Genomic DNA, 13,822 nt, shown 5'->3' with positions numbered 1-13,822 from the left:
ATCTGATGAAACAAAAATAGAACTGTTTGGCCATAATGACCATCGTTATGTTTTGAGGAAAAAGGGGGAGGCTTGCAAGCCGAAGAACACCATCCCAACCGTGAAGCACGGGGGTGGCAGCATCATGTTGTGGGGGTGCTTTGCTGCAGAAGAGACTGGTGCACTTCACAAAATAGATGGCATCATGAGGAGGAAAATTATGTGGATATATTGAAGCAACATCTCAAGACATCAGTCAGGAAGTTAAAGTTGGTCGCAAATGGGTCTTCCAAATGGACAATGACCCCAAGCATACTTCCAAAGTTGTGGCAAAATGGCTTAAGGACAACAAAGTCAAGGTATTGGAGTGGCCATCACAAAGCACTGACCTCAATCCTATAGACAATCTGTGGGCAGAACTGAATGGTGTGTAAGAGCAAGGAGGCCTACAAACTTGACTCAGTTACACCAGCTCTGTCAGGAGGAATGGGCCAAAATTCACCCAACTTATTGTGGGAAGCTTGTGGAAGGCTACCCGACACGTTTGATCCAAGTTAAACAATTTAAAGGCAATGCTACCAAATACTAATTGAGTGTATGTAAACTTCTGACCCACTGGGAATGTGATGAAAGACATAAAAGTTGAGATAAATCATTCTCTCTACTATTATTCTGACATTTCACATTCGTAAAATAAAGTGGTGATCCTAAGTGACCTAAAACAGGGAATTTGTACTAGGATTAAACGTCAGGAATTGTGAAAAACTGAGTTTAAATGTATTTGGCTAAGGTGTATGTAAACTTCCAACTTCAACTGTATATGGCTTCAAGTGATTGAGGTTAGAATTGGAATTGGGTAAACTGCTTCTATATGGACTTATATGGACTATATGGACTTGAGAAAGTGATCCCTGCTTACCTCTAAGAAGAAGCGCGGGCTTTCTGGCATGGTGGTGAGAGAAGCAATAGCCGCAACAGAGGGAAATGCACACACCAGGACGAACACACGCCAGCTGTGGAACTGGTACGCTGACCCCATCTGGAAACTCCAGCCTGGGAGGAGAGGAGCAAAGAGAGAGAAATGGGACGAAGCACAAACTGTAAACCTGCGTAATCCCTAGATACAACTTTGTTGTAAGGCATTTTGTGCGCTTTTGGGACAATATCCGTGAGTAGCCTACCCGCCATAGGCTACTCACCATAGTGTGGGATGATGGCCCATGCCATAGCTGAGGCATAGATGCCACCAATCATCCAGAACATGCAGAGCCAACTGAGGTGCTCCCCACGTTTCTCCTGGGCCAGAAACTCTGAGTAGTAGGAGAACACAATGGGGATGGAACCACCGATCCTGTAAGGATTAGCACAGAGAAACAAACCACTGGAAGTTGAGCTGGACTTTCTAATCCTGTTCATGTTTAATCTTTTTGGAAAATCTGTAAATGAAATCAAACTTGGGGAGAATACTTGGTGGTAGGGGTGCTACTTAGCTTCTGTGAGGGTGCTCTTTGGATGAAATGTCCTTCATAGCATTAAAGCAAAAAGACATATATATCTCTGCTATATAACTATAAAAAAAGCTATTAAGCCCACCTGCGTCTGCGTGTAACTCTGTCTCTATCTATCATTCACCATCCATCGGTTTTCAGAATCTTACCCAACACCAGAAAGTAGTCGGCAGAAGAGAAAGGTGCTGTAACCCTGGGCAAAGGAGGAGAAGAAGGAGAAGACGCTGTTGATGGAGAGACAGATGAGAAGGGACTGCCGTCGGCCTATCCGATCAGCGAGCCCACCCCACACGAATGCACCGACCATCATTCCCAGATAAACAATCAGACCTGCAGAGGACAGAAAGAGAAAATGAGAGTTACATGTTTCATACCTGTGCATACAGCTGCTTTATTTGTTACCCTTCGGCACAACATGTGGCACAAGAAAGATGATTTCGACACCCACCATCTCGGATCGTTCATAGTTTATGTTTTTAAATATTGACCATTTTAATTTATAGGACTGGCCATTTATAGGATTTATAGGATTCATATAACATTTAATAAATATAATACCTAACATCCATTTGAACCAAACTTTAAAAAAAAGTTAGACATGAGGAATCCAAAGAAATTGTCAAAACTTTATATTATATGAATCCTATAAATTACAATGGCCAATTTGGGTGCAATCAGAGATGGAATTACTGTATATTTCCACAAAATAACGTGCCAGGAATGCTAATCTTATTGGTTTCTTACAATAAACAAAAACAAAAAAAAGTTGTTTACATAAGTATTCAGACCGAGATTTGAAATTGAGCTCAGGTGCATCCTGTTTCCATTGATCATCCTTGAGATGTTTCTACAACTTAATTGGAGTCCACCTTTAGTCAATTCAAATGATTGGACAAGATTTGGAAAGGCACACACCTGTCTATACAAGGTCTCATGGTTGACAGTGCATGTCAGAGCAAAAACCAAGCGATGAGGTTGAAGGAATTGTCCGTATAGCTCCGAGACAGGATTGTGTCGAAGCACAGATCTGGGGAAGGGTACCAAAACATTTCTGCAGCATTGAAGGTCCCCAATAACACAGTCGCCTCCATCATTATTAAATGGAAGAAGTTTGGACCACCAAGAACCTGATGGTCACTCTGACAGAGCTCCAGAGTTCCTCTGTGAAGATGGGAGAACCTTCCAGAAGGACTACCATCTCTGGAGCCTTTATGGTGGAGTGGCCAGACGGAAGCCACTCCTCAGTGAAGGGAGATGACAGCCCGCTTGGAGTTTGCCAAAAGGCACCTAAAGACTCTCAGACCATGAGAAACAAGATACTCTGATGAAACCAAAATTGAACTATTTGTACTGAATTCCAAGTGTCATGTCTGGAGGAACCTGGCACCATCCCTATGGTGAAGCATGGTGGTGGCAGCATCATGCTGTGGGGATGTTTTTCAGGGACTGGGAGACTAGTCAGGATCGAGGGAAAGATGAACGGAATAAAGTACAGAGAGATCATTGATGAAAACCTGCTCCAGAGTACTTAGGACAACAATCCCTAAGCACACAGCCAAGACAATGCAGGAGTGGCTTCCGGATAAGTCTCTGAATGTCCTTGAGTGACCCAGCCAGAGTTTGGACTTGAACCCGATCAAAAATCTCTGGAGAGACCTGAAAATAGCTGTGCAGCAATGCTCCCCATCCAACCTGACAAAGCTTGGGATGATCTGCAAAGAACTATGGGAGAAACTCCCCAAATACAGGTGTGCCAAGCTTGTAGCGTCATACACAAGAAGACTCGAGGCTGTAATCTCTTCCAAAGGTCACACACACACACGTACACACCTACACACACAAAGCTCAAGGGTAGTGAAGCGGGAGGTGTGGGATGGAGGAGGCTAATCATAGATGGTTTTCCCCTTTATGTAAGAATGAACTCTCTTTGTCAGCGTAGACATAGGTAGCTAGCTATGGCTACCCGGCTAATGTTTTTGTTTGAAAAATGCACCTGGACACATTACCAGCTTTTTGTTCCATCTGGGTGCCAGTATTACGTAGAGGAATACAGCAGTGCTAAAGCAGAGGGCTTGTAGTGACGACGACTGGCTTCTATTCTGAACTTTGTGTGGTGAGCTTTTTGGCGTCCAGAGCTGCCAAGGCATCACTGCTGCGGCATCACAGAGTGGAAGAGGAGAAGTCCAGTGGCTATAAGACTCCAGACTTGCCCTCTACAAGATCATCAGCAGACTCCATCGCCATCATTTACCTTCCTCTGACCAGCTCCCTACGCTCAACCCATGAACTGACCCTCTCTATCTTCAGAGGATGCAGCAAAGACTTGGCCTCTATTGGTTGACTTGTCATGATACTGCATATTGCTTGTTTGATTTTTGCTCTTGAAGCACTTTGAGATATAAGGTTAATCAATTGTTGTTATTATTATTATTATATACGTGTCAGAGAGACAAGATCAACGCAAGCTGCAGAGCATAAATTAGGGTCCCTATATTCAATCAAAACTAGTAACCAGCAATGTTTTGCATGTTTTCCTCTATCATACTCTTTCAGCATAATAAAATGATGTTCATGTTTATCTCCTCAGAAAAATGGGTAGCCAATTTGGGCCTAGGTTGCTCTCTGCTTTGGACCGTTTCTGAGCCACAACAAAGTTTATGGGCACGTATAAAGTATTCTAAAGATAGCACAAGACAGAGAGACGGTAAGAGAAAAAACAGAGAGAGACCTGTTTAAGATGCTAGAGCGCAACTGGCTAAATGCTGGTGGTACACTGGCATGAAATTCACAACTCAACACAAACACACAATACAATTTTATTTAACTGTACTGATTTTTGCTAGAAAAATGTGGTAACGAAGGGTACTATTAATTTTTTTTAAGTTTGCACTAGTAACTACAGTACCTGGTTATTTCCGTGAATAAAGGTAACCAGGTAATTTCTTTATCATAAAATGAATTGCTGCCAAGCAGACATTTGTGTATCCGGTGCTGATGTCAATGAATAGGTTACTGAGTTACACATTCATCACTCTCCAGAGGGTCGGCAGAAAGCAGATGTTTCCGGTTTTCAGGGATACAACCTAACTTGAAAAATGGATGTGGGGACTCCGCTCAGGAGTCTTTTTACGCCTGCTACGTTAGGTTACACATTCATAGATTGATAATTTTATCGTCTATCAAAGACATAAGATGTGAGGAATTTACCATAGAACGACAGGGTTTTTATTGAATTTGCATTGGAGCCGATTAACTCCCCCACATTTGACACTTGATCGGAGAAAAACATTTAAGGGCTCACTAACCTAGCATGTAAATCAATCAAGTTAATTAAAAAGACACAGTTTAAGGGTCACACTTACCCAACATGCCCTTGCTTTCCTCTGACAGACACATATCTTTCTCGGCGCTGGGGAGCACAAAGCCCACCACAAAAATCTCTACACCGTCCGCCATGAGGGCCAGCCCCAGCACAAAGTAGAGGGTCCACTGGAACTTTCCATGTCCGCACTCCTGCAGGATGGTCTCGTACTGCTGGGCTAGCTCTTCTTGATCCTTCCGCCGTTCCCCCTCAAACTGTGCCATGTCCCTGAACTGCTGCCCATCTCCCCCTGCTAGGCTGTCGGCAGCCTTGCTCGAGTCAGCGCGGGGAATGCCCTGGTACTCGCCCTCGTAGATCTCGTCGTCTTCGTCGTGGCCCTCTGTGGAGTCGCTGTGGCCACCTTCATCGTCATTGGCTGCCTGGCTGTCGCCCCGGTAGTAGCCACTGTCCTGCCCCCCAGGCACTCCAGGGTAGTCATCGTCGTCGTCTTCCTCAAAGCGGGCGTATGAGCGTTTGCTGTACTCGTCGGTCATCTTGTCCACACCGCGGCCCACTTTCTTGCCTGCCTGGCGCTTGACCTCCTTGGCAATGTCTTTGGCGCCCTTTATAAAGGCTGTCTTGTTCTGATAGCCGTCCTCCATTATTGAAGGGTCGAGGAATCTCAAAGGCAGGGGTTTATCACCTGAAAAGCAGGATGGAGCTCAGGAATCTCTGGGGAGTGTTTGTCAGGCAGTGTTCCAGTTTACCCTCAATAGGGTGGCGGAGAGTTGAGCTGGATTGGATCACAGGGCCCGCTCTGCGATGGACTTCTCCTCTACAGAGGGAAAGCGCAAATACATTGTTAGTCACATGGACCAAACTTTTGAATCAGGGTTTGGGTCAATACAATTGTAAATAAATACTGTATAGCTTCAAAACATGTTTAAAACCACAATTGTGGTCTAATGCAGTCCTTGCATCCATAGCTTCATCCCTCAGCTGTTTATCAAAACAAGTGGTGGGGTGGCCAATTAGTGGTTTTTAGAATCCCCGATTGCCCCTTTAAGTAACGTTCTATCTCTATAATGCTCAATATGAGTAAGCCCAGATCCTGTTACTTGCTAGGGGAAGCATATTTCTAAGCAGATGCCAAGTAGCATCTTATCTCAAATAGCATTCTCTGTAAACTGATTAGGAATGGCTTACTGTTCGATGTTGACATATTGTGTCTTGTGTCCATCTGATAACAACTCAACACCAGGGAAAGTAAAGCAGGGACAAACTGAGAAGGGTAGCAACTCTTCCTAGTGGACTATGGATTCATGGAGAAGTCAAAAACAATATTCTTCACAAACAAATGGAAAATACATTTAAAATAATATATTGTAAGAGTATGAGTCCAAGAGTGCATTATTGCTGTTGCAATAATGTTGCTTTTGACTTATACTGCTTTATTTGAAAATGGCCTCTCGCATGTTAAGATGCAGAACTGACCATACTGGAAGTAAAAGGCCTGTAAAATGTAGATAACACTTAGTATTTAGGTGTATATAGGGACCACAACACATCACATTAGTTCTCTTTTTTTGTTCGATCTTGTCTCATCGCTGCAACTTCCCAAAGAGCTCGGGAGAGGCAAAGGTGGAGTCATGCGTCCCTGATGAAGACAGCTTGGCTGTCGAAACGTTGGTAATTACATTTTTGCATCTGAGCTCCTAGAGTGTGCGGCTCTCCTTTATTTTTAAGGAGTCATGCGTCCACCAAAACAAGACCCACCTAAACGCGCTCTTTAACACTCGCCAGCTTAACCCAGAAGCCAGCCACACCAATGTGCCGGATGAAACGCTGTTCAACTGATGACCGGAGTCAGCCTGCAGGCACCCGTCCCGCCACAAAGAGTCGCTAGGGCGCAATGAGCCAAGTAAAGCCCCCCCGGCCAAACCCTCCCCTAACCCGGATGACGCTGGGCCAATTGTGCGCCGTCCTATGGGACTCTCTACCATTGCCGGTTGTGGCACAGCCCGGGAATGAACGCGGGTCTGTAGTTATGCCTCTAGCACAGAAATGCAGTGCCTTAGACCGCTACGACACTCGGGAGGCCCATTAGTTAACATTTTTAAGCCATATACTATATGCACTGATAGACAGGTTCCTGTCCCCCAAACACCTGACTACAGCAATGTCAGATTTAAAATGGTGGCCACCATTAAAGAAGGTGGGAATACTTTGATACAATCAACATCACTGATAACAATATTGTTTGGTAGCCTTTTATCTACAGTGCCTTCAGAAAGTATTCACACCCGTTGACTTTTTCCATATTTTGTTGTGTTACAAAGTAGGATTAAAATTGATTAAATTGCCATTGCTTGTCAACGATCTACACAAAAAAAATACAACATTTGTGAAAAAAAATATGAAAAATAAAACACTAATATATCTTGATTACATACACATTCAACCTCTTGAGACAATACGTGTTAGAATCACCTTTGGCAGAATCGCCTTTGGCAGCATTTACAGCTATGAGCTTTGCACACCTAGATTGTACAATATTTGCACATTTTTTTATTTTTTATTCTTCAAGCTCTTTCAAGTTCGTTGTTGATCATTGCTAGACACCCATTTTCAAGTCTTGCCGTAGATTTTCAAGTCAAAACTGTAACTAGGCCACTCAGGAACCTTCAATGTCGTCTTGGTAAGCAACTCCAGTGTATATTTGGCCTTATGTTTTAGGTTATTGTCCTGCTGAAAGGTGAATTTGTCTCCCAGTTTCTGTTGGAAAGCAGACTGAACCAGGTTTTCCTCTAGGATTTTTCCTGTGCTTAGCTCAATTCCGCTTCTTATACCCCAAAAAAACTCCCTTGCCGATGACAAGCATACCCATTACACGACGAAGCCACCACCATGCTTGAAAATATGAAGAGTGGTACTCAGTGATGTGTTGTGCTGGATTTGCCCCAAACATAATGCTTTGCATTCAGGACATACAGTTAATTTCTTTGCCATATGTTCAATGTTGTTGATCTATACTCAGTTTTCTCCTATCACAGCCATTAAACTCCGTACCTGTCTTTGTAGTGATTTTGTAGTGATCCAAAGTTGAATTATTAACTTCACCATGCTTTTCTTTATTCATCTACCATTAGGTTCCCTTCTTTGCGAGGCATTGGAAAACATCCCTGGTCTTTGTTGTTGAAACTGTGTTTGAAATTCACTGCTCGCCTGAGGGACCTTACAGATAATTGTATGTGTGGGGTACAGAGATGAGGTAGACATTCAAAAATCATTTTAAACAGTATTATTGCACACAGAGTGAATCCATGCAACTTATTATGTGATTGTAAAACACATTTTTACTCCTGAACTTATTTAGGCTTGCCATAACAAAGGGGCTGAATACTTGATTTAAGACATTTCAGCTTTTCATTTTGTATTAGTTAGAAAAAATAAATAAGACAATAACTGGACCTCCACTTTGACATTATAGGGTATCGTGTGTAGGCCAGTGACACAACATCTCCATGTAATCAATTTTGAATTCTGTCTGTAACATAACAAATTGTGGAAAAGTCAAGGGGTGTGAATACTTTATGAAGGCACTGTATGTCTGCCTATCACAGAGGTAAACCTGCAATGGTCTCTTTCTGTAGTGTGAAACAAATAAATATAGCATATATATTTGAAGTCGGAAGTTTACATACACTTATGTTGGAGTCATTAAAACTCGTTTTTCAACCACTCCACAAATATCTTGTTAAGAAACTATAGTTTTGGCAAGTCGGTTAGGACATCTACTTTGTGCATGACACAAGTCATTTTTCCAACAATTGTTTACAGACAGATTATCTCACTTATAATTCACTGTATCACAATTCCAGTGGGTCAGAAGTTTACATACACTAAGTTGACTGTGCCTTTAAACAGCTTGGAAAATTCCAGAAAATTATGTCATGGCTTTAGAAGCTTCTGATAGGCTAATTGACATAATTTGAGTCAATTGGAGGTGTACCTGTTGATGTATTTCAAGGCCTACCTTCAAACGCAGTGCCTCTTTACTTGACATCATGGGAAAATCAAAAGAAATCAGCCAAGACCTCAGAAAACAAATTGGAGACCTCCACAAGTCTGGTTCATCCTTGGGAGCAATTTCTAAACACCTGAAGGTACCACGTTCATCTGTGCAAACAATAGTATGCAAGTATAAACACCATGGGACCACGCAGCCATCATACTGCTCAGGAAGTAGACTTCTGTCTCCTAGAGATGAACGTACTTTGGTGCGAAAAGTGCAGATCAATCCCAGAACAACAGCAAAGGACCTTGTGAAGATGCTGGAGGAAACAGGTACAAAGGTATCTATATCCACAGTAACACAAGTCCTATATCGACATAACCTGAAAGGCCGCTCAGCAAGGAGGAAGCCACAGCTCCAAAACCGCCATTAAAATAGCCAGACTACGGTTTGCAACTGCACATGGGGACAAAGATCGTACTTTTTGGAGAAATGTCCTCTGGTCTTATGAAACATAAATAGAACAGTTTGGCCATAATGACCATCATTATATTTTGAGGAAAAAGGGGGAGGCTTGCAAGCCGAAGAACACCATCCCAACCGTAAGGCACGGGGGTGGCAGCATCATGTTGTGGGGGTGCTTTGCTACAGGAGGGACTGGTGCACTTCACAAAATAGATGGCATCACGAGGAAGGACAATTATGTGGATATATTGAGGCAACATCTCAAGACATCAGTCAGGAAGTTAAAGCTTGGTCGCAAATGGGTCTTACAAATGGACAATGACCCCAAGCATACTTCCAAAGTTGTGGCAAAATGTCTTAAGGACAACAAAGTCAAATTATTGGAGTGGCCATCACAAAGCCCTGACCTCAATCCTATAGAAAATGTGTGGGCAGAACTGAAAAAGTGTGTGCGAGCAAGGAGGCCTACAAACCTGACCCAGTTACACCAGCTCTGTCAGGAGGAATGGGCCAAAATTCACCCAACTTATTGTGGGAAGCTTGTGGAAGGCTACCCAAAACGTTTGACCCAAGTTAAACAATTTAAAGGCAATGCTACCAAATACTAATTGAGTGTATGTAAACTTCTGACCCACTGGGAATGTGATGAAATAAATAAAAGCTGAAATAAATAATTCTCTCTACTATTATTCTGACATTTCACATTCTTAAAATAAAGTGGTGATCCTTACTCTGATTAAATGTCAGGAATTGTGAAAAACTGAGTTTAAATGTATTTGGCTAAGGTGTATGTAAACTTCCGACTTCAACTGTATTAGTATAGAATTGGATGTTGTAAGACAGTGATGAAGAGATGTGTTGATCGAAGAATCTCTATATTTAACATGATCAAATGGGTGGGTCAAAATGTAACTGAGCTTCAATTCAATGTTTCGAACTGACTTCCCAGAGGGATGGGCTGTATGTTCTTGTCATTTGATCTTTCTGCTTTTCACAACTCTTTATTGTCTCAGTCTATGGATGTGGCCACATTTTCCTCGACAGCAAAATACCAAAAACCCATTGAAGAAGGCTGAAACCTACAAACTATATGTATTTTGTTGAAACAGCTGTCCACTTAATCTTCGACAGGAGCTGGAGATAAGCTCTCATGCTCTTCTTTACTTATCTTGCCATTGTAGGGTATTTAAAGCAGTGACTGCTTTAACTGGCTAATGAGGATTATTAATCCTCTCATGCCATGTGTTGGGATTATACGAAGGGAAAACAACAGTACAGGAGTGAGAGGATGAACTTTTGGGAGGTCACGATTGTGAACAGATGGGTAGGGGGAGAGAAACATAGAGAGAGATAGTGAGGGAAGGGAGAAAGCAAAGGAAGTGAGACAGGACAAGATGCAATGCACAGACAATTGAATAGAGAAATTGAGAAAAGGAGAGATAGAAATTGAGAGAGCGAGAGAGAGAGAGAGAGAGAGGGAGAGAGGGAGAGAGCATTCTTCAGGGGATTCCTTCCTGACAACAGGGTGGCATACAAAATGATTAAAGGGCCACTGGGTCACACATTAGACTAAAAGGTGCCTGCCAAAAGCTGAAAGAGTGAGGACTAAATTGGGTACAGTAATGACAACACATCCATCTATTTAAAAAAAACACTGTCACACATTCTGAGCAGTAAATACACACACCAGATATGCTATCTTTTAGTCAGTAACACGCCCACACGGTTACACATGTGGGTTCAAAGAAAGGGATGAGCCTCACTTAAACACATATTGGTCCTAAAATGCAAAACTCGCCCTCCTGGCGTCCCAGTACTTTACTCTAGCCATTCCCTTACACCATAGAACACACTCAATGTACGAACTTGGGTGCCATCCCACTTCAGGGTGGCAGCCCTGACCAGGACCTGAACCAGAGGCCCTGGGACTATCAGTCCAACAACCCGTTGACGAGGTCACTGGATAGCCTAGGCTGTAAGATGGTGTTGAGGCAATAGCTACTCTGAGCAGTAGAGGGCTTGGTGTGATATTAAACCCATTTCATTCCACAGCATTGGTGTGCAGACAGACACTGATGCAAAGTTATCCTTATTACCAATAGTGTGTGTTAATTAGGAATTGGCAGGCAAGCCATCAGGGGCGTTGGAAACCCCAAAAATCTGTGGTGGCACAAAGTAAGCGAGGATGACTGGGGCGTGGCCCGGAGGGGGGCTACGGCCCATCCATAAGTTGGAGAATTCTGCATTTTAGAGCCACGATCATTATGCTTAATTCCATGTAAAAAATATATGTATATTTTTCTGCATATCTAAGCATACATCTTGAGCCGTCTGTATCCTCCTGACTATACAATTGCTAAGTGGCTAGTAGTATTACAGATACATTTTGTTTGTAAAAATATATACCAGTCAAAAGTTTGGACACACCTACTCATTCAAGGGTTTTTCTTTATTTTTACTATTTTCTAAATAGTAGAATAATAGCGAAGACATTAATACTATGAAATAACACATATGGAATCATGTAGTAACCCAATTTTTTTTTAACAAATCAAAATATATTAGCAACCCTTTGCCTTGATGACAGCTTTGCACACCCTTGGCATTCTCTCAACCTGCTTCACCTGGAATGTTTTTCCAACCGTCCTTCACTCTGCGGTCCAACTCATCCTAAACCATCTCAATTGGGTTGAGGTCGGGTGATTGTGGAGGCCAGGTCATCTGATGCAGCACTCCATCACTCTCCTTATTGGTCAAATAGCCTTTACACAACCTGGAGGTGTGTTGGGTCATTGTCCTGTTGAAAAACAAGCGCAAACCAGAAGGGATGGCGTATTGCTGCAGAATGCTGTGGTAGCCATGCTGGTTAAGTGTGCCTTGAATTCCAAATAAATCACCAAAAATGTCACCAGCAAAGCACCTCTACACCATCACACCTCCTCCTCCATGCTTCATGGTGGGAACCACACATGCGGAAATCATCCGTTCACATACACTGCGTCTCACAAAGACACAGAGGTTGCAGCAGCGGTAACTCTGGGTCTTCTTTTCCTGTGGCGGTCCTCATGAGAGCCAGTTTCATCATAGCGCTTGATGGTTTTTGCGACTGAATTTGAAGAAACTTTCAAAGTTCTTGAAATTTTCCGAATTGACTGACCTTCATGTCTTAAAGTAATGATGGACTGTCATTTCTCTTTGCTTATTTGAGCTGTTCTTGCCATAATATGGACTTGGTCTCTTACCAAATAGGACTATCTTCTGTATACCACCCCTACCTTGTCACAACACAACTGATTGACTCAAACGCATTAAGATGGAAAGAAATTCTACAAATCAACTTTTAACAAGGCATACATTTTAATTGAACTGCATTCCAGGTGACTATGAGAATGCCAAGAGTGCGCTAAACTGTCAAGGCAAAGGGTGGTTACTTTGAAGAATCTCAAATCTGAAATATATTTTGATTTGTTTAACACTTTTTTGGTTACTGCATGATTCCATATGTGTTATTTCATAGTTTTGATGTCTTCACTATTATTTTACAATGTAGAAAATAGTAAAAATAAAGAAAACCCCTGGAATGAGTAGGTATATATATATATATATATATATATATATATTGTATGTATTAATTTTAAACAGGGCAAATCTGAGGGGGCATGTGCCCCTAGGCATGTCCTCTGCATTCCATAACAATGTTCTCAAAAAATTCACCTTCTGATTATGTTTTGCAGGCTTGTTTATTTTAACGGTTAAGGAAATATGTAGGCTATTTGTTAAGGGAAATAGTAAACCCGTTGAGCATCAGCAACAAATGGCGCCAGTCTGAGACAAGGTCGTTATAGATGGAGGCAAGGAATGCACATGTCTTGTCTTGCCAAAAGTAGCACGGCTTCAAGATAATGGTCAATCGTTGTGAGATCTTTGCAAGGTCACAAGTGTCAGTTTATTATTTCATAAATGGTCTGCCAATAACATGCACTACGGACGGTTGGCATTCAGTCGACACGGAATCCCCCTTTAAAAACCTGAGGATGACACAATGCCTAGTTACCATCCCCCTCGCCAACACAATCATGATGAATCGCCTACGTGAAGGACGATGGCAAAATTATAACACATTTCTCCATTCAGGCGCGATACGACTGCGAAATCATGATAGTATGCTACCAGTAATATCTTTTATTTTGATCATTTTATTTCGGATAAGCCTATAATTAAATATTTAACGTAGTGCAACAAGACCAGCGCGACTTTTACAACTGACCTAAAGCAATTAGCTCAATTGTTGAAATAATTATCTAAATGCAATATTCAACATGTTTTCGGTAATATAAACGATTTAAACTCAAACGCAGTTCCAATCTCATCATTTGAAGAGACATTGAATTGTCGTGACTGCATTTTTACGCAGGGAAGACTTGGGTATCATGTTAGATAGACAGGCCTGCTGTCATGTTAAATAGGCTACAAGAAATATCAATAACATCAATAATTTTAGTCTGTATTGAGTCTGCATCGACCTGCATAGTCGCATAAATAGATAGGCTACAT

The 13,822-nt window shown here is 42.1% G+C and overlaps 1 protein-coding gene across 2 annotated transcripts in view; it reads right to left on the bottom strand.

The window, feature by feature from the left end:
* Positions 1–13,822, bottom strand: part of LOC139554840 (synaptic vesicle glycoprotein 2A-like) — a 35,155-nt gene that overhangs the window by 10,566 nt on the left and 10,767 nt on the right. For both annotated transcript variants that reach the window (XM_071368009.1, XM_071368008.1), the window contains exons 2-5: positions 4,850–5,623; positions 1,637–1,817; positions 1,179–1,330; positions 899–1,032 (exon numbers count right to left, since the gene is read on the bottom strand). In XM_071368009.1, coding sequence (XP_071224110.1) covers positions 899–1,032; positions 1,179–1,330; positions 1,637–1,817; positions 4,850–5,450 — 1,068 coding nt within the window. In that variant the 5' untranslated portion in view covers positions 5,451–5,623. The remainder of the gene's footprint in view (positions 1–898; positions 1,033–1,178; positions 1,331–1,636; positions 1,818–4,849; positions 5,624–13,822) is intronic.

Source organism: Salvelinus alpinus, chromosome 26, assembly GCF_045679555.1.
Source record: "Salvelinus alpinus chromosome 26, SLU_Salpinus.1, whole genome shotgun sequence".
Classification (NCBI taxonomy): Eukaryota; Metazoa; Chordata; class Actinopteri; order Salmoniformes; family Salmonidae; genus Salvelinus; species Salvelinus alpinus.
Note: the sequence above shows the minus strand (reverse complement) of the source record. Positions and strands in the feature narration are given on the sequence as shown.